The sequence below is a fragment of the Nannobrachium achirus genome (genome assembly GCF_963921795.1).
Source record: "Nannobrachium achirus genome assembly, chromosome: 6".
NCBI lineage: Eukaryota > Metazoa > Chordata > Actinopteri > Myctophiformes > Myctophidae > Nannobrachium > Nannobrachium achirus.
This window is the reverse complement of record NC_137815.1, coordinates 23,156,157-23,174,967: the sequence shown is the minus strand read 5'-3', so window position 1 is coordinate 23,174,967 and position 18,811 is coordinate 23,156,157. Positions and strand designations below refer to the sequence as shown.

The 18,811-nt window shown below is 45.0% G+C and overlaps 1 protein-coding gene across 1 annotated transcript; it reads left to right on the top strand.

The window, feature by feature from the left end:
* Positions 1-409: 409 nt before the first annotated feature.
* On the top strand, positions 410-18,550 carry podxl2 (podocalyxin-like 2; the record flags this gene model as incomplete). The annotated part of the gene is made up of 13 exons (XM_080728038.1): positions 410-476; positions 1,764-2,011; positions 3,393-3,584; positions 5,464-5,550; positions 6,980-7,328; positions 10,818-10,982; positions 11,590-11,804; positions 12,381-12,455; positions 13,324-13,480; positions 14,261-14,322; positions 15,419-15,604; positions 17,790-17,948; positions 18,506-18,550. The coding sequence occupies 13 exons, from the start codon at positions 410-412 to the stop codon at positions 18,548-18,550; spliced, it is 2,007 nt and encodes a 668-aa protein (XP_080584164.1).
* Between the last annotated feature and the right edge of the window lie 261 nt (positions 18,551-18,811).

The window sequence follows — 18,811 nt, the reverse complement described above, 5'->3', positions numbered from 1 at the left end:
TGGTTTGCCTTTAATGAGAAATGACTGTTTAGGACTGGGCTGCCCACACTTTTATGACTGGAGAGCTACTTTTAAAATGACCAGCTCAACATGATCTACCCACCCAAAAAAACATACCTGGGGGGCCTTTGGAATAGTAGCGGCACTGTCGTTACATATAAGACAAACGCACTTGAAATGGGAAATTGTGGGGGGAAAATCCCATTCTGTATGGAAGTGGTAGGTTTTTGGGTTCTTTGTAATGCTACTGACTCTTGAAAACAAAACTACTTCTTTAGAAGCAGTGAAGGGAGCTGACAGGCCCTTCTTGATCAACTCACCTTCAAGTGACAGATGCCAAAATTAGGGGTTTTGTGATTTTTGTTCATGGATATTTTCCTTTATATTTTAATTATATAAACTAGATAAAATGCTCCTTGGAGCACAGGAAGAGATTATTGTGGGCCAGCAATGTTTGGAATTCCCTCATTATAGAGGTGAGTGGAATTCTTAGAAGTTGAGGGATTCATGATGATGAAATTATTGCACACAATATGTTGATTTGAGGGAGTAGCCAATCAGGATGGACTATACAAAATCGGACAGATCCGTCTTGATCACATGGCTATAGAGATAATGTGTACCGGTTTGTATGATTATTATATATGTATATATTTAGGGACATGTCATGTGTTCTACCTGCACAGCCTTTGTGATCTACTGCTAGATCACAATCTACCTTTTGGGCAGCCCTGTTTTAGTACAACACCAAGGTTCTGAATGAATGAATGAATGAATGAATGAATGAGACACCATTCTACACATAGGCCTACAGATAAAACATTATGCATTATTATACCACCACAATAATAATAATGCATCACTATAATGTATGCAATAATATTGTATACGTAATGTGCAAAAGAGAATGTAAAAGAAGTGTCTCGCTGGTTCTGTTGCCTGTTCTCTCTCTCGTTTTCCCCTCCCCCTTTGTGTGTGCGTGTGCGTGTGCGTGTGCGTGCGTGTGCGTGTGCGTGTGCGTGTGTGTGTGTGTGCGCGTGTGCGTGTGTGTGTGTGTGTGTGTGTGTGTGTGTGTGTGTGTGTGTGTGTGTGTGTGTGCTTGTGTGTGTGTGTGTGTGTGCGCGTGTGCGTGTGCGTTTGTTAAAGGGATTTGGAGGAGGGTAGCAGTCTCTTTATATAAGCTGATTTTAGGAGTGTTACCCTCCCGTCTGTCTGTCTGTCTGTCTGTCTGTCTGTCTGTCTGTCTGCCGGTCTGTCTTTTTCTCAATATAACAAGCACATCTGTACAGTACAGTATGTTAATACAATATAACTACTACAGAACTGAGGACGATTCTAACTATTCTAAAAACACCGTCTAAATCCTGACCTAACTTTTCTGAAAAACAAATATTTATTCAAAAATGTAAATGACAAAAACATTATGTTGCTCTATCGTCAGACATTTCCAAGTTTAAAATGTGAAAATAGCAGATCTACAAGCACACAACGCCTCGCGATGCTAGGCGTTGTGTGCTTGTAGATCGGCTATTTTCACTATTTTAAATTGTTTTTAAAATAATAAAAAAGGAAGGTGTTGGACATATACAAGGTTTCCACCCGACAATGACGATATACTGTATAGCAGCAAAGGTACAAAATGGAGTTCCCGTCCAAAATGAGTTAATACAATATAACCATTACATCCGTATGGTAGAGTAGGTTAGTACGATACAACTACATCTCTATGTAGGTGTTACTATCTCCTCCCCTCTCCTCTGCAGGTCTCCTATTGGCCGGCTCAGAGGCCTTTGTTGTGGGCGGGCCCCCAGAGCCCCGCCTGGTCCGAGCCCAGCCCCATCTGGTCCACGACATAGCTCCGCCCCAGATCCACCAGACCGGCCGCTCCCGAGCCCACCCGGAAACAACCTCCGCCTCCTCCTCTGTCAACCAGACCGTAGCCACGTCCCATGGCCAGGACGTAGCCAGGTCCCCTATGGATGACAACCAGGACGTGTCCGATGAGATGGAAGTAAGTTTAACCAAAGATTTTTAATATACCAAGATATGCCATCCAGGTTGGAGCCACTAGAGTGCGACATGGTACACAAATAGCCTCCTAAGTGGGCGCCAGCCCGCGAGAGTGTGTTGCTGGGACAGAGAAAGGTCAATAATGAAGTTGATTTTCTCCTTATTTGTGTCTCTGAAGTGTCGGTGAAGCGCTCATAGTGTGGCAACGAGTGCCGCGCTATGAGCTTGTAGATCTGCTATTTTTTTTAAACTGTGACATTTCGTTTAAAGCGAACATTTTAACTCAAATCTTTGCTTCTGGGGGTCCCTGGAGATGGGGGTTCGTGGTCAAATACATATAATTTTAGGGGTCCTTGACATTAAAAACCTTTAGCACCACAGAAAACCATTGGGATTTAGAAGACTTTTTTTTAGGTATTTTTCAGGACTTAAATTGGTTAAATTGGTTAAAAAGGTGTTAAAGGTAGGGTAAGTGATTTAATTTAATTAAAATAAAAACAAAATGGGTCTATGTTCTGACAGTACTAGTTACTATTAGAGTGTTTGGTCATTTGGACTTCAGCCTTATCCCCTGTGAGGAGAAAAAAAAGCAGTTTCAGTTGCTCCAACGAAACTGTTGGGTGACATGTTTTCCTCCATTCGGGATATAGAGTGGTGCATTCCTCCAATCATGGTCGAGTGGGGGCGGGCCTTACGCACACCAAGGCCCGCCCCCACTTGATCATGATTGGAGGAAGACCCCCCCCCCCCCCCCCCCTCCGCCTGTCACCTACATGAAAACTGAAACTTAATATTTTAGGCCTAGAATTATTGAATGCTTTAACCAGTGAAAAATAGCAGATATACAAGCTCATAAGCGCGGCACCGAGTGCCGCGCTGCGAGCTTATAGATCTGCTATTTTTGAAAAAGTTGTGAAAATTTGTGCAAATATTTGATATTTTCAAAGCAAACGTTTGTAACTCAAACTTTGCTTCTGGGGGGTCCCTGGAACTAAATATGTTGAGATGGGGGTCCGTGGCCAAATACATATCATTTTGGGGGTCCTTCACATGAAAAGGTTTGAGAACCACTGACATAGTAGTCTCTCAAGAACAGACTAACTGAGCTCCTGTTAAGTGAAAAGGACCTTTTCTTTGACGATGGCTGGCCAGATTGCTGACATAGAAACATAGGGTTTCTCAAAAAATCTTAGAAGGATTCAAAAGACACTTATAGAATCTGGTCAAAATTCGAATTTTCACGATAAAAAAAAAAATAGCAGATCTACAAGCTCGCAGCGTGGCACCGTGAGCTTGTAGATCTGCTATTTTTCAATAGTTAAAGCATAAAATAATGATACGCAATAATTGTGTACCCGTTCTAAATGTGTTGTCGTTCCCAGCGCATGGTCCACCTGGACAGGCTCCAGGAGGGGCAGCAGCAGCAGCAGCAGCACAGGGGACCTCCGGGCTCGGCCAGCCCAGAAACGAGGCTTGCCGGCGGGCCACGACGAGGAGGAGGAGCCGCCGCCGACACCTCCCTGGAGGCCTCCGGAGGCCTCTACGACACCGAGAGAGACCGAGGAGAGGAGGAGGCAGAGGAGAGAGAGAGAAGGGGAGGAGGAGGAGGAGCAGAGGGAGAGGAGCGGAAGAGGAGAGGAGGCCGGGACGAAGAGGAGGAAGAGGAGGAGGAGGGAGGAGAAGAGAGGGGAGAGGAGGAGGAGGCGGGGGGAGGAGAGGAGGAGAGTCTCTGGGACCAGGCGGAGGACCTCAACCACACGGCTCCGGGGCTGGACACTCTCATTGGTGAGTATAGCCGCGCGTGCGCTGTGCGTAGGGATGGACCTCGAAACAAGGGTCCGCTACAACAGGGGTTTTCAAAGTGGGTGACGGGGCACCCTGGGGTGCCGCGACGGCAGTCCAGGGGTGCCGCGAGATCATTTGATAATATTTGGAATTTATTTGGACACTTGAAAAAATATTTAGTATCATTTTAAACTTCAAGTACAAAGTTATTTTCAGTCAGTTCTAACCAAAAAAATAGCTATTATCTCAACGTTTTCCTCACAACATGATCACTAAAATATCGTCACTGTCGGGCAGAAACCTCGTATCTCCAAGTTTCAAAAGTGATCGTCTTTTGGTAAAGCAAAACCCTGCTTAATCATACAAGACTGTCGCACGAAACTCGTGAAAACAGCCGATCTACAGTGCTTGTAGATCGGCTGTTTTCACTAGTTTAGTACATTTTATAGATGATAAATACAAAACGAATGGTTTTGGACATACAAGGTTTCCACTCGACAACGACGATATGCTATAAATATAAGGTGCTGGGAGTGAAAATTATAATGTAGGGGTGCCTCAGATTAAAAAAATATTTATGGGGTGCCCAAAAAAGTTTGGGAACCCCTGCGCTACAAACTCGATAACAAATCTATTGAGTACCCGGTATCAATAAGCTTTGGGCTTATCAAGCTTGTTATCGAGCATAGCGGCCCATGACATCATATTTAAACAGAGGCAATCAATAAATTATTACAGTACTATTAATGATATTTAATGATAATATTTGTTACTTTTGTCAATTGTCATCTTCATAGTGGTCAGCCACAAACTCACAGTCACAACAACTGGCCTTTTCTCTGTTCCATGCATATCCATGAGGTGTGCAAGGTTTAATCACGGCTAAATTGCCGAAAATAGGGCTTCTAAAATGCTTGGTAGCCAATAGCTAACTTCAAGCTAACTTCATCCTGTTCCTGTTCATGCACAAAGGAAAGTGTTCAGGCGCGTCATGGCTGCGCACGGCTTGTGCATATACAGCGTATGTCTATGGTGGATTCTATGGCCATTGGGCGCCCTCTAGTGGTGATTCTGGGCACTGAAAGGGTTAAGAACACTTTACTTCAGTAAAAGTACAAAAGTATTTGCATCAGAATATACTTAAAGTAGGCCTAAACAAAGTAATCGTTTGATCTGATATGAAAGATCCCTTTCTGAACATTTGGATCTGAATTAGCTGAAAATAGCATGTTCAAATAACCAACAGCTGACGTCACTGTGTTCACTTTGTCCATATTGTTTTTTACAGTCTATGGGCTCTATTTTGATCCATGCCTTATGCCTAAACTTATTTGCCTTTTTTTTTTTACTATTTTGAAAAACATTTTAAAATACTTCAAATGCTGATCTACATCTGCACGTTGTGAGTTTGCAGATCAGCTATTTGAAATATTTAAAAATGTTTTTCAAAATAGTAAAAAAAGGCAAAGAAGTTTAGGCATAAGGCATGGATCAAAATAGAGCCCTTTGTGTCATACACGTATGACACACACTCACACACAAACACACACACACACACACACGCACACACACAGGGAGACTCAGGTGTGTGTGTGTGTGTGCGCGCGTGTTTCAGGTTACAGTCCAGCGTTGGTGCAGATGTCTGTCCCCCTCGCACCCCCCATGCAGCATCCCGGGGTCTCGTCCGCCCCTCCCCCCACAGACAAGGAGCTCCATGCTGGGCTGCAGGAGCTCAGAGCCCCCCTGCTGGCTCAGGTGAGACCCCTGGACACACACGCACGCACGCACGCACACACTCCACCTCCACCTGGCTCTCATAGACGCCACCGCGGTATTCCCGGTGACCCTGAGCGCAACGGTGGGGGCCGATGGGCAAGGAGGGTCGCGAGCTTGATGTATTTATTAGAAGTATTCCATAGGAAAAGGTACAGTTTCATGACAGTAAACTAATATTATTGATTCACTTGATTAATAGTGTAATATGTACACGTTAAGAAGCATTATTTGAAAAAGTTAACGTATATCGTGTATTTTAGGAATAGCTTTGTATGCTACTCGGCTTTCCATTTTGCAAAAATGCCTAGATGAGGAACCCACCCCTGATATAAAATGATGCCGATTTCGTAAGAGGCTCGTCGCCAATTGCAAGATATTTAAAAGTTATTTGGGGCCATGATGATAGGCCTAACCCCTTCTTCCCACTACTAGACTAATAAGGATTTATATTGTCTGTGTTATTGTTTACAAACACAATTATTCACGTGTGGCAAGATCGCGGTTCCACTAGTTTTACTAGTAGGCTAGTGTAGGCCTAGAAGCCTTTTCAGAAGTTAACTTAATGTTTCCATTTAATGATTTCCTTTATCTGATGTGAATGATGTAGGGAGCTCGCGACCCTCCTTGCCCATCGGCCCCCACCGTTGCACTCAGGGTCACCGGGAAAACCGCGATCGCCTCATAGACTAGTGGTTCTCAACCTTTTCAGGCCGCAACCCCCCAAATAATCATATTTTAACTGAGGACCCCCCCACCCTGACGAGCACTAAGAGTTGAGGCATTACATTTTGTTTAACATGGTTCTATTGGGAAAATAGCAACATCGGCTATTTTCACAATTTCAGCCTCTAATATTTGACAATTTGGCCAATGTTTTATTTGTCATTTTAGAGGTATTAAAAAGTCCTTAAATTGTCACTTTAGAAATTTGCAGTAAACGTTATGTTGGTTTCTTTACTGTTGAGTGAGAAAACAATGTTGCACATTAAGTTAATCATCTGGAGACCCCACAAAATAATTTGGGGACCCGCCTGGGTGTCCCGTCCCACAGGTTGAGAACCACTGGACTACAATGCATTCCATCAAACTCCCGGCTGCATTCTACCACCCAGTGTGATGAATCTGTGAGCTTGAATTAATGAATAGAGAAAGTTACGTCTGTGTCCTTTCCTTAACCGCTTGTCTAAAAAATAAATAAATAAGGAAACGCCCATATATTATACATACTGGTACTTTTTTTTCTCCTGTAACCATTTGTCCAAATGACACACATTTTTCCATGGAAGCGCAGAGACCGTGTCCGTTTGCGTGATCAATCAGCGGGCCAATCGTAAATGGGTTAATTTTTTTCTTTGCATTCAAAATAAAGATAATCAAATCAAATCAAATATGTAATTTCATCCTGCAGGTGACGCCATTGGACAAGGAATTATGGGAGGCAGAGGGAGAGGAGGAGGGAGGGGCCAGTGGGTACGGAGTGTTCCGTTCATCTGACCCTACTGCATCCCCTAGTGGTGACTCTAATGTTACTGCACCCCTTAGTGGCGACTCTAACCCTTATGCACCCCTTGGTGGCGACTCCAACGCTACTGCAGCCCTTGGTGGTGACTCTAACGCTGGTGCACCCAGTGCTCCCAGCACTGCTAGCGGTCCGCTTACTGGACCTGGGGCCGCAGTGGGAACCTCGGTTCCAGACACCAACACTGGAACAGACTTTGGACTGGTGGGGAGTCCTGGACAGCAGAACTCTGAGAAAGGTACATTCATTTATTCATTCATTAAGTTGTTGTTATGAATACAGTCAATCTGTGTTTGTTTGTAAAGTAAAAATGTTCTTGATTGATTGATTGATTGATTGGTTGATTGATTGATTGATTGGTCGTCGGTTGGTCAAATGAATAATCAATTGATTGTTTGAATACTTTTTGCGAAAACAGTACAGCCAATTGCGAACAGTACAGCAAGCACAATTACACAAGCAATGCTATAAAAGGATAACACAAAAAAAAGTCCAGAGGGATTGTTTCCATTGTGGTCCTTTCTTACAATAAATGCGACAAATCTCTGTGATTATGTAATCTGCGTATCTCGAGAACCGTTTGTCCCACCGGCTTCAGCGGGGAGTGCAGTGCCATCAATCCACCAATCCACAACATTTTTGGACATATGCCCATTTATGCCCATCCGATTGGCTACGGGCATAGACGGTCCCTCTCGTAACCCTTATATATGCCTCGAGTGGCGTCACCCTTTTCCCCTCTCTGATTGGCTACAGGCCATGGGCCATGATTGGCTATGGGCATAAGCACACACATGTATGGCCCGTATGGCTTACTTAAGTGCCAGCAGAGCGTGCCGTGTCATTTACCGGGCGGCCGAGCGTCTAGTCGGCGACCTGGCCAACTCGGGAACAATGTAAATAGGGAATGAATGCCCCGCCCTTTAATGCAAACCCCATTATACCTGTTGTCATAGGATCCGTTTTGACCATCTGTTTGCGTGTGTCCATTTATGCCCAAGCATCCATGTTATGCCCATATATGGAGATCTCTAGGACCCGTATTGACCATCTGTTTGCCTGTGTCCATTTATGCTCATATATGGAGATATCTGTATCTGTCTGTCTGCATCCATTTTATACCCATATATGGAGATCTCTGTATCTGTTTGTCTGTGTCCCTTTATTCCCATTATGGAGATCTCCGTATCTGTCTGTGCCTCCGACTGTGTTGCAGACACAGTGCCGGTTTCCCCTTTAATGCAAACCCCATTATACCTTTTGTCATATATGGACACAGGCAATATGTTTGCCTGTGTCCATTTAAGCCCATATATGAACATCAGAACACGTCATACTGATGACATTCAATACGTTACCATGGCATTTTTTTGTTGACTCATGTGGCGTACGTGATGTCAGAGCCTTTTATGAAGTGATGTCACAATTAGTCAGCGCTTGCGCCGGTTTCCTCAGAAACAGCCTGATGTCAACAATCATCTCAGCATACGGAGATTCCGAACGTTTCGCCCCGGTTCGGGAAAACCGCACGTCGTGTTGTGTCGAGGCCCGGCACTGCACTCCGCGCCACGGCGGGGAACGCGCGTGCCGAATCTGAAGCCGGTGGGACGAACTATTCTCGAGATACGCGGGGCACATACATACATACATACTCAGAGATTTCTCTCATTTATTGTAAGATATCAGGTCGCACTTGTTGATGGTGACGTCATTGAATGCCCCAACCCGAGATGCCCCTTATATATCTTTCGCCGCCACGCCAGAGATTCCCAAGATAATAATAGTGTTATTGCATTTAAGCCAACATTACGTTGGTGTTTATCTGCTGAAAAGGTAGCACATCTTGGCTCTGTTCAGAGCCTGAGGCCCCAAAGGTCTCCTCCCCTCCTCCTCATCTTGCCATTTTCTTTTCCCACCAGGTTTAGAGCATGCGTTCGAATATGATCTAGAGCAAGGGGCTTCAACAGGGGGTCCGGTACCCTGCTGTCAAACAATGAAACGATATGGAATCTCTGAAAAGGTTGTGGGGGTCCCTGCTTCATCTCTCTCTCAACTAAGGGGTCCTTGGCCTGAAAACGCTGAAGCCCCCTTATCTAGCGATATCGCCAACCCTTGTTACACTGTTGACAATGAAAGCGTTTCTCTGCACTGTGCACATCACGCGTCCTCAGGTTACCTAGCTCTGGTCCAGAGCGTCAGCTGACTGCTAGACCAGGATTTCTCAGCCCCTACGAGGGCTCAACTTCAGTCAAAATAAACCAAACTACTTCACTACTCACCATCTCGATCCAACTCGACCGCTGCTTATTTCCGGGTTGTGTCCGCGGTGGATCGAGATGGATGCGTTTTATTTCATGACAAAAATAATGCATTTTACAGAGTGGGTGGGGTGCTGAGAGGTTTCCCACCACAAAGAATAGACTTTCAACAACGCAAAACTACCTTTGGTTAGGTGAGTAGTGAAGTAGTTTAGTTTATTTTGACTGAAGTTGAGCCATCGTAGGGGCTGAGAGATCCTGGTCTAGTCTTTGAGTCACCCGCCTGTCAGAGCGTCAGTGCAGCTGACGCTCTGGACCAGAGCTACAGGTTACCCAACTGATTTGAACTCTCATCACCGTTTGCTCTTGAAAGGATTTTCACCAAAGCGCTTGTGAGGCTTCGGATCAGTGGGCTGATCAGAACTCATCGCGCCGTGTACAGTGGAAGGATCTGTCTCCGCTTTCGAGATGCTGGTTTCCGCTTACGTTCTGTAATTGCTTGAAACTCTGATTGCCTGACCGACGGAAACTCCTGTTACACAGCGTACAGACGTGGATTTTCTTTCCTTTTATGCAAGTCAGCTGATGGGTCTTTACTTCTAGTCGTGTCAAAGCTTTGGTCAACGGCTGATGCATGTGGGCTCTTGATTCGATTGATTCGTCTGGTTTTACATGTTTCTGGCCGCTTACAGGGCCCTTGATTTGCTGGCTGGCTGCTGCGATATGTTCATCTTCATTTGATCCTGAGATCTTGATTTGTCTTGATCTGTCTGGTTCTCCATGTATCTGATGGCTGGTTACTGGGCTCTTGATCTGCTGGCTGGCTGCTGAGAAGCTCTCTGTCTGGGAGGATTGGGACCTTTCTCCTTGCAGGAGCGGCAGTTTATCGCCAAAGCTTCCTTCTGCTTGATTTTGACTGGCAAAAGAGTTCCTGAGCCTTTCTGTGTAGAGGTCATTGTGGCATCGTTTTATGTGTTTATCCAGGTAGACCTGAGATGTGAAAGCATAGGCACACTCGCTACAATTAAAGACCATCACTTGTTGTAGGGATGGGTGTGCTGATGGAGGACTTCTGTTTTCACAGTAGAGGTCATCACTGCTCCTCTTCATGTTGTAATGGAGTTCTTGCGGCTCAAAGGCATTTGGACCCCCAGGAGATGGTGATGATGACGTCATCACCCAGTTGGTGACGTCACGCTGTGTTTTTTCAAGGGTTTTCCCATTGGATGACGTCACTCTGTGTTTTTCCAAGGGTTCTCCCATTGCATGACGTAAGAGTAGACAGACAGACACACAGATGGACATATAGATTCAAGATTTTCTGACATAATATGCCCGTTTATGCCCCTTGGGTTTCTAACTATGTGGCCCCCTGAACAATTTAGTTGAATACCCCTGGCTTAAGGTGTCTTACTGCCTGGTATGTTAGTGTGGTGTGTTTTTATGACATCACGTTGTCATGGTTACAGAGGAGGAGGAGGAGTTGGAGAGGCAGGAAGAGGAGCACATGGGGGCGGGGCTTTTTACCCACAACCCCACGGTGCCAGAGGTGGGCGTGGCTCCCAGCAGACGGCCCCTCCAACCCAGCATGGAGGAAGAGGATTGGTCAGAACAGCAAGGGGCGGAGCTAGATGGTACGCTCTAGCACACACATGTGCGTGTGTGTGTGTGTGTGTGTGTGTGTGTGTGTGTGTGTGTGTGTGTGTGTGTGTGTGTGTGTGTGTGTGTGTGTGTGTTGTGTGTGTGTGTGCGTGCGTGCATGTGAGTGTGAGTGACCCGGGGCGTCACAAGGGAGGGAAAAGTGGGACTGAGTCACTAGGGCCCAAGGTGGAGGGGCCTTAATTATTTGATACTTTAGCTATTGAAATATAGCAATCTACAACCACTAAATATTTTGAGATGGGGGTCCGTGGCCAAATACATATCATTTTGGGGGTCCTTCACATGACAAAGTTTGAGCACCACTGACATAGAAACATAGGTTTTCTAAAAACCTTAGAAGGATTTGAAATATTCAAGGACATTTTCATGATTTTTCAAAAATAGCAGATCTACTGTACAAGCTCGCAACACGGCACTCGGTGCCGCGCTGTGAGCTTGTAGATCTGCTATTTTTCAATAGTTAAAGTACCCAGGACCCCTGTGTGTGTGTGTGTGTGTGTGTGTGTGTGTGTGTGTGTGTGTGTGTGTGTGTGTGTGAGTGTGTGAGTGAGTGACAAACCTTGTCTTGATTGTTCACAGGTGTTAGAGTAGCAGAGAAAGAGGCGGAGCAGAAATGGAGGGAGATGGAGAGGGAGGCGGGGTCACGAAGGAGACTCCTCCTCCCTCTGACCACAGACTCCGCCCCCACCGTGGGCTTCACCAACCTGTCGTGGGATTGGCTGGAACAGACCACGCCCACCCAGGGGGAGGGGTCAGAGGCCAGGGGAGGCCGGGTCACCGAAGAGATACAGCAGGTACACACACACACACACACACACACACACACACACACACACACACACACACACACACACACACACATTTGAAATATTTATTTTCCACATAAACAGAAGTACAAGAATTCCTTGTACAAAGGTCATAAACAATGCCAGTGCAGTCAGATAAATAGGAAAACAGCCAGTTACCAATAGGGATAGAGCTCGTAATTCTTTAGTGATAATGAGCACCTTATCGATCCTGCTTATTGAGCCGGGCTTTTATCGAGCCCACTATTGAGTGTTTTCTAATCTTTTGTGGAAAGATGTGAGACGATAAATCCTGAACAGAACTGGTATATTTTATTATTGGCCAGTTGTTGTGATTGTGGGTTTGTGGCTGACCACCATCTAAGAGGATGACAATTAATAAAAGTAAAAAAAATATTTTGCCTATCATTAAAACAACCATTCATTATTGTGCAATAAATGTTAAATGGCTTTATATTGAATTGGATTCCACTCTCCCCCCTCATTCCCCAAGGACAAGGAAAGGGTAGGCCTATATCACTCTTTAGTGTGAATGCAGCCTAACTTCTTCTGCTCTCCTATCAGGTGGTGTGTATTGATTGGAGGGAGTTGGCTGGGCGTGGCTACGTCATTCTCAACATGACAGACAACATGGACTGTGTGAGTATACTACAAGCCCCCAGAACCCTGGGGGCGCCCTGAAACCAAATGGACATGGTGGCCGTTTTGAGGTACTGCAGTTGGGGCCACTAACCACATGAACGCGCATAGGCTTCTTTGTATTGACGCGCGTTCATACCGGAAGAGCTCGTTCATGAATTTGAGCCCCAGCGCGTCCATGAACACAAACTATGACGCCACAATGCGTCACAGTGGCCCCACTACGTCACGGTTTTACTACGCGGAAGGAGGGGTGAAAACGCCTCATGCGCTGGGTGAGCAACTCAATGCAAGTGGACGGGCGGGGATATCTGGTGTCCTCTCTATTCTTCTTATAACTCTATGGTATACTATTAATATACTGTGGTTGTACTGGTCAGCTCCCAGTACAATTCATTGATTGATGCAATACTCACTGCATTAACAGTTTGCAAAATGTACTGCACAGTTACAATAATTCCAAAAGGATAACACATAAAAGCCAGAGGGCTTGTTTCCATTAAGGGGCTGAACAGCAACTGTATCAATTTGAATACGGGACTTTTAGTCACTTATATTTCGGGAGCGTTTTGCTGTTTCTATGTGTCATCTTTTCGACACCCAAACCTAACCCTAACCTCCGTGGGGTGAGTCGCTAACCCTCCCGACGCTCCGTTGTCGAAATGATGGTCGCTTGAAAGAGTGAGATTTCCCCTTATATTTCTACATTGTGGTGTTGATGATAGTGATAGTGATGATCTGAGTGTAAGAGCTGTTTTAATTGAATGTCATCAATTTTTGTGTGTGTGTGTGTGTGTGTGTGTGTGTGTGTGTGTGTGTGTGCGTGCTGTGCATGTGCGCGCGCGTCTGTGTGCGTGTGTGTGTGCAGGAGGAGTTTCGTGCACAGCGAGGCGTTCGCCTCTTGGATATGTTGGAGCGTATTTTTGCTCGCAGGATGAACAGCCCAGAGGGATCGTGGGTAATTTACCTCAGCAAACCAACACACCACCAACACCAGCTACTGATGAACGTGGCGTCCGAACACGGTATGTATTGTACGCACATGAACACGCACGCACTCGCGCGCGAGCACACACACCTTTAGATGGTGTGTTTTCACGAGTGGGTTAAACTTTAGTGCAGGGGTCTTCAACAGGTAACTACAGGGAGCCCGCCCATTTTTTGTGTGAGTGGGAACATTACTAAAAAGTAACAGATCTACAAGCGCAAGGCATTGTGAGGAACGTGAGCTTGTAGATCGGCTACTTTCGAAGATGTTGGTGTAGAGGGAGAAAAGAGCAGACCAACTACAGAGACAAAGGTCAAGTTGACTAAATATTGATGGTTTAAAAAGATAAATGAAAATGTACATTAACATTTTAATAAACAAATCAAACAAAAAACATGAATTGAATTTACACTACACTCATGACAGTGCTGTCAAACACGTTTCTGAAGCTATCTATGAAAAGGTTTAATCTGCAACACAATGTTATACAATATGTATTGGGGGTCCCTGCTTCATCTCTCTCTCTCTGCTAAGTGGTCCTTGGCCTGAAAAACGTTGAAGACCCCTGAATTAGATGGTTCAGTGTGTGTTCACTGATGATAAGTTAAACTTAAACCCTTTAAACTCATTATTCTTTGTTGACCAGGCTTGGTCCTCTCCTCTTTCACCAAATGTCGTTGTCGAAAATAGCTTGTAGATCTGCAAGTTTTTGCTGAATGTTCATCTATTATGATGCGCCCAGAATAGTATTTGTGTTTTTAATTTGTTGTGTTTGTGTGTTTCTTTCCTTTCCTTTCCTTTCCTTTCTGTTTTCCAGGAGTGATTCCTACAAAGGATGTACTGAGCATGCTGGGAGAGATCAGGAGGAACCTAAACGAGGTGCTAATGTTAATTAAATTGATTGATTGATTGATTGATTGATTGATTGATTGTTTGATTGATTGATTGATTGATTGATTGAAATGTTGCTTAACTCAACATGTCTGCTAACGAGCTGCACGCTTTAATAGTTACGCGAAGCCCGGCCATAAAAAATACCATTCAACATCTTAAAAAAAAAAAACATTCAAACCAGCAAAGCAACCGTGTCATGTTAGATTTCAGTGTTGGCTATTCAAAAATAGCGTATCTACAAGCGTCTGCTATATATTTCTTTTTTTTAATTGTGAGTGTTGAAAAGCGTTTTAAAGTTTTTGGAAATCTTTTATCTATTTAACACAATCTGCACTGGGGTTCCCTGACAAAACATTCTCCGCGTGGGTAAAAACATTGACGTCCTCCCAATTTTGCTAAACAAATTTTTGGACACTGCTCCTTCAGATTTTGCCCTAAAATCACGCAAAGCGGTACATACTGCACTTGCCACTGTTTCTCCCTCATTACATTTCCTAGCCAACAGTCATTAGACAGACAGAAGTGTATACATGTGACCTGTCGGTCGCTTACGCTTATCTCCCGATTAGGGAGTCTTACGGGTGATAAAATATGTTTGTTTGTTTGTTGTGACCGTAGGTAGCAATTAGTATGAAAACCTGCATATCATGTGCGTGCGTGCTTGCGTCACGCCTCAGCATATACTGTATGGATATATTGTGTCAGTCTCATGTGGTCTATGACATCTCCATATTTGGGAAAATATGGCCACATTTTGTCAAACTTAAACAACCAACCGCGATGCGAGTCACACTTGAAAATGAATTCCGCCCATGTCCCGTATATGCCCAGATATGGAGATCCCTGATGTCATCAATATTGAGCCCATATCTGGGAATGGACATATTGTGGCAGTCTCTATTGTTTCGGCGCGTCACTTCTCGTGTCTTACTGGTGTGTGTGTGTGTGTGTGTCGTGTGTGTGTGTGTGTGTGTGTGTGTGTGTGTGTGTGTGTGTGTGTGTGTGTGTGTGTGTGTGTGTGTGTGAGTGTGCGTGTGCGTGTGCGTGTGTTCGTGCGTGCGTGTGCGCGCGCATGTGTCAGGTGGGCATTCAGAACTACAGTGCAGCCAGTCACTGCCAGGCGCTCCATTCCCATAGCCAGAGCCGCTCCGACTATGGGAAGCTGTTTGTGGTCCTGGTCATCATCGGATCCATCTGCATGGTGATCATCACCGCTGGACTCATCTACATCTGCTGGACACGCAGAACCGCTGCCGCTAAGACGATGGTACACACACGCACGCACACGCGCACGCACACACACACGCACACACGCACGCACGCACGCACGCACGCACGCACACACACACACACACACATATATCTTCAAAGCCTAATCAAACCTCTATCTGAACCTTCCCTCCTTGGCGAAAGCCAGCTGATTCCTCGCAGCTAAAAATAGATTCCACACGTGCTGATGATGACTGATGATGATTGAAGAAGTGTCAGAACAGAACAGTCGATGCAAGTTTTGTTTGCAGTTGCAAAAACTAAGTATAAGTAATGCCATGGTACAAAAAAGTTAAATCAGGCTCTCAGAAGAGAAAAGAGAGAGAAAGAAAACAGAGTAAGGGGAACAACTCCTTATATTATAGACTGGTGGGATTTCTGGAAAATGTGATTGTTTGAGGCATTTCGGGGTAAAAGTGGGGAACCAGGCCATTTTACACAAGCCAAGGGCGCGGAATCTAAAAAAAAAAAAAAACATGGTTCCCGAGCAAAATGTATGGTTTTTAAACTTCAAATTTGCATAACAAAATGGCTGCCAATGTTTAACTCTTACTTAGCAATAACTTAAAAAAGCAAGCAAAACAGACAAATAAAGTGCATGTATTATATTTATGTTCTGAGGGTCAGACAATGTGTGTAAGGTATTTGTTATGTAATTAGTGGTACGCTTACTCCTAAATATGCAATTTAGAGGCCACCTTACAGAAAACAGTTTAGTACTCAAAGGGGTCCACACACTGTAGAATGCTTTTCTTTTCTACCAATCTATATTTTTGGCATCTTTGGACATCTAAAATACACATTTAGATGATCCCATGTAAAAGTCCTGGGCAATGTATACTTTGGCCCATGATGAACAGTCATAAATATATAGAAGACATTCCATAAATAGACTATCATGGCATTTATGCCTTGTATAACACACCTCCAGAATGAGTTACAGCCACTGGTACTGACATTTTCGGGGGTCCTTGACATGAAAATGTTTGAGAACCACTAGAAGAAGGATTTAGACACATTTAACACACATTGGAAATTGTTATATACATAGGGTGACCATATTCTGAAAATCCAAAAAGAGGACACTCTACCCGGCATATATATATATATATATATATATATAATTGTTCCCCCAATTTTTTTTTCTACTATTACCGCTCAATTATGCCCTATAGGCCTACCACTAATAGCCTATTATGTATTCAATTTTGAGGGGGTTCCAATTGGACCCTTTACAAATCTATTAATAGGCTAGAGATCCACTGATAAAGTATGCCTTTTGGCTCCTGTATGAACGTTCAGCTTTGTAACTAAATAAAAGAGAGGTAGCCCATTATTCAAACCGCCGTATCTTCTGCTTTACAAGGTTGTAGAAAAGATTCTGTCAATTTAGTTAGTAGAAGAGCTCTCACCTCGCACAGACTGTTAAGCTACTTTGCAGTGTTATGGGCTTGAAGCAGAACTTTTATAATTGTAAATGCCTAAATGGACACAGAAGACTACCAGCTTTGCTGACAGAACGCTCTGCTTCTCAATGTTGGTCACTCGCACTTTTTGTGCATTTCATCAGTGATTGAAAGCCGCGGTCGTCGCGAGCACCACCTTCGTCTTGCCGATACGCATCCGTAGAGCCGTCTCCCGTCATTTTTAGACCAGGATTGAGGGAGTAGCAGGCAAGATTCCTTCACCAATGTAAACACAGTTGCTGAGGGAGTGAGCATTAATAGCGTTTGCAGTTCGTTTGGCTCTGCGCTGCGCGATCTGCTGCAGAGCTCTGCTCTGCTCTGCCTCTGATCTGAAAGCGAGACAGGCTGAGGGAGGGAGGGATCGCAGGCAGAGAGTAGTATGAATAATACACGTTCCGGGGTTAGCGCCTCTCACAGTGTGTTTCCAAAAGAACCATTGAACGTGCATTGTAAATGTCCGTGCTTAAACTGTGATATGCGCGAAACCCCGGACATTTGAAGGAATTTATAAAACCCCCCCGGACCGGCCGGACAGCCCCCTAAAAGAGGACATGTCCGGGCAAAAGAGGACGTATGGTCACCCTATATATACAGTACACACACACACACACACACACACACACACACACACACACACACACACACACACACACACACACACACACACACACACACACACACAGTAAACGTGTGTATTTGTGTGTGTTTCTCGGGCAGACGCACGCAGAGGAACTTCACTTTGTGGAGAACGGTTGCCACGACAACCCCACCCTGGATGTGGCCACTGACAGCCAATCAGAGATGCAGGAGAAGAAAGCAACCAATGGGCTCGCAGGAGGCGGGGAACGGGGCGGGGAGGAAGGCAGTCACTGGAAGGTGATTGGATGGATGGATGGATGGATGGATGGATGGATGGATGGATGGATGGATGGGTGGATGATGGATGGACCATATAGCACCATATGAAGAGTTTGACACAACAAGGCCTTTCTTTGTCTTGTTTCATTTTTGTACTCTTTATTCTGCCCGGCAACAGTCTGATTTTGATGGTGTGTGTGTGTGTGTGTGTGTGTGTGTGTGTGTGTGTGTGTGTGTGTGTGTGTGTGTGTGTGTGTGTGTGTGTGTGTGTGTGTGGTGTGTGTTTTTAGGTATTTGTCAACCAACCAGGAAGTGAGGCAGAAGAGGAGGAGCAGGACACCCATCTCTGATTGGACAGACGGAAGGAAGAAAGAAAGAAAGAAAGAAAGAAAGAAAGAAAGATGTGTGGACTTCGAGTAGAAAGAGGAGGGTGAACAACATGGACACTTATTGATGGAAAATACAGATGAGGAGAGGAGAGGAGAGGAGAGGAGAGGAGAGGAGAGGAGAGGAGAGGAGAGGAGACATGTGTTGCTTTAATGAGGCTGAACTCTCCTCACATCCTCCTCCTGAAGCTGAGAGACCAACGCATTCTCTCGCCCAAGACGGCCAACGGATGACGGCTTGGGACGGATTTGACCAAAATGTCTCGTGGGGAGAGGGGGGGGTGGGATACCCAACAGCACATGATGACTATAGGGGGATATATGAGTTGCCGGCGCTGACTCAACTGAAGCAGACTTCGCAACTTTGTGGCTCGAGTCCACTTTAGCCGGCGAGCCTCTGTTGTTTCAACTGTTTTTTTCTTCTTCTGCATAGCCATTACCCTTTTACAGGAGTGCCCAAGTGACCGAAGGATACCCCCGCTAGGGCTTTCACCA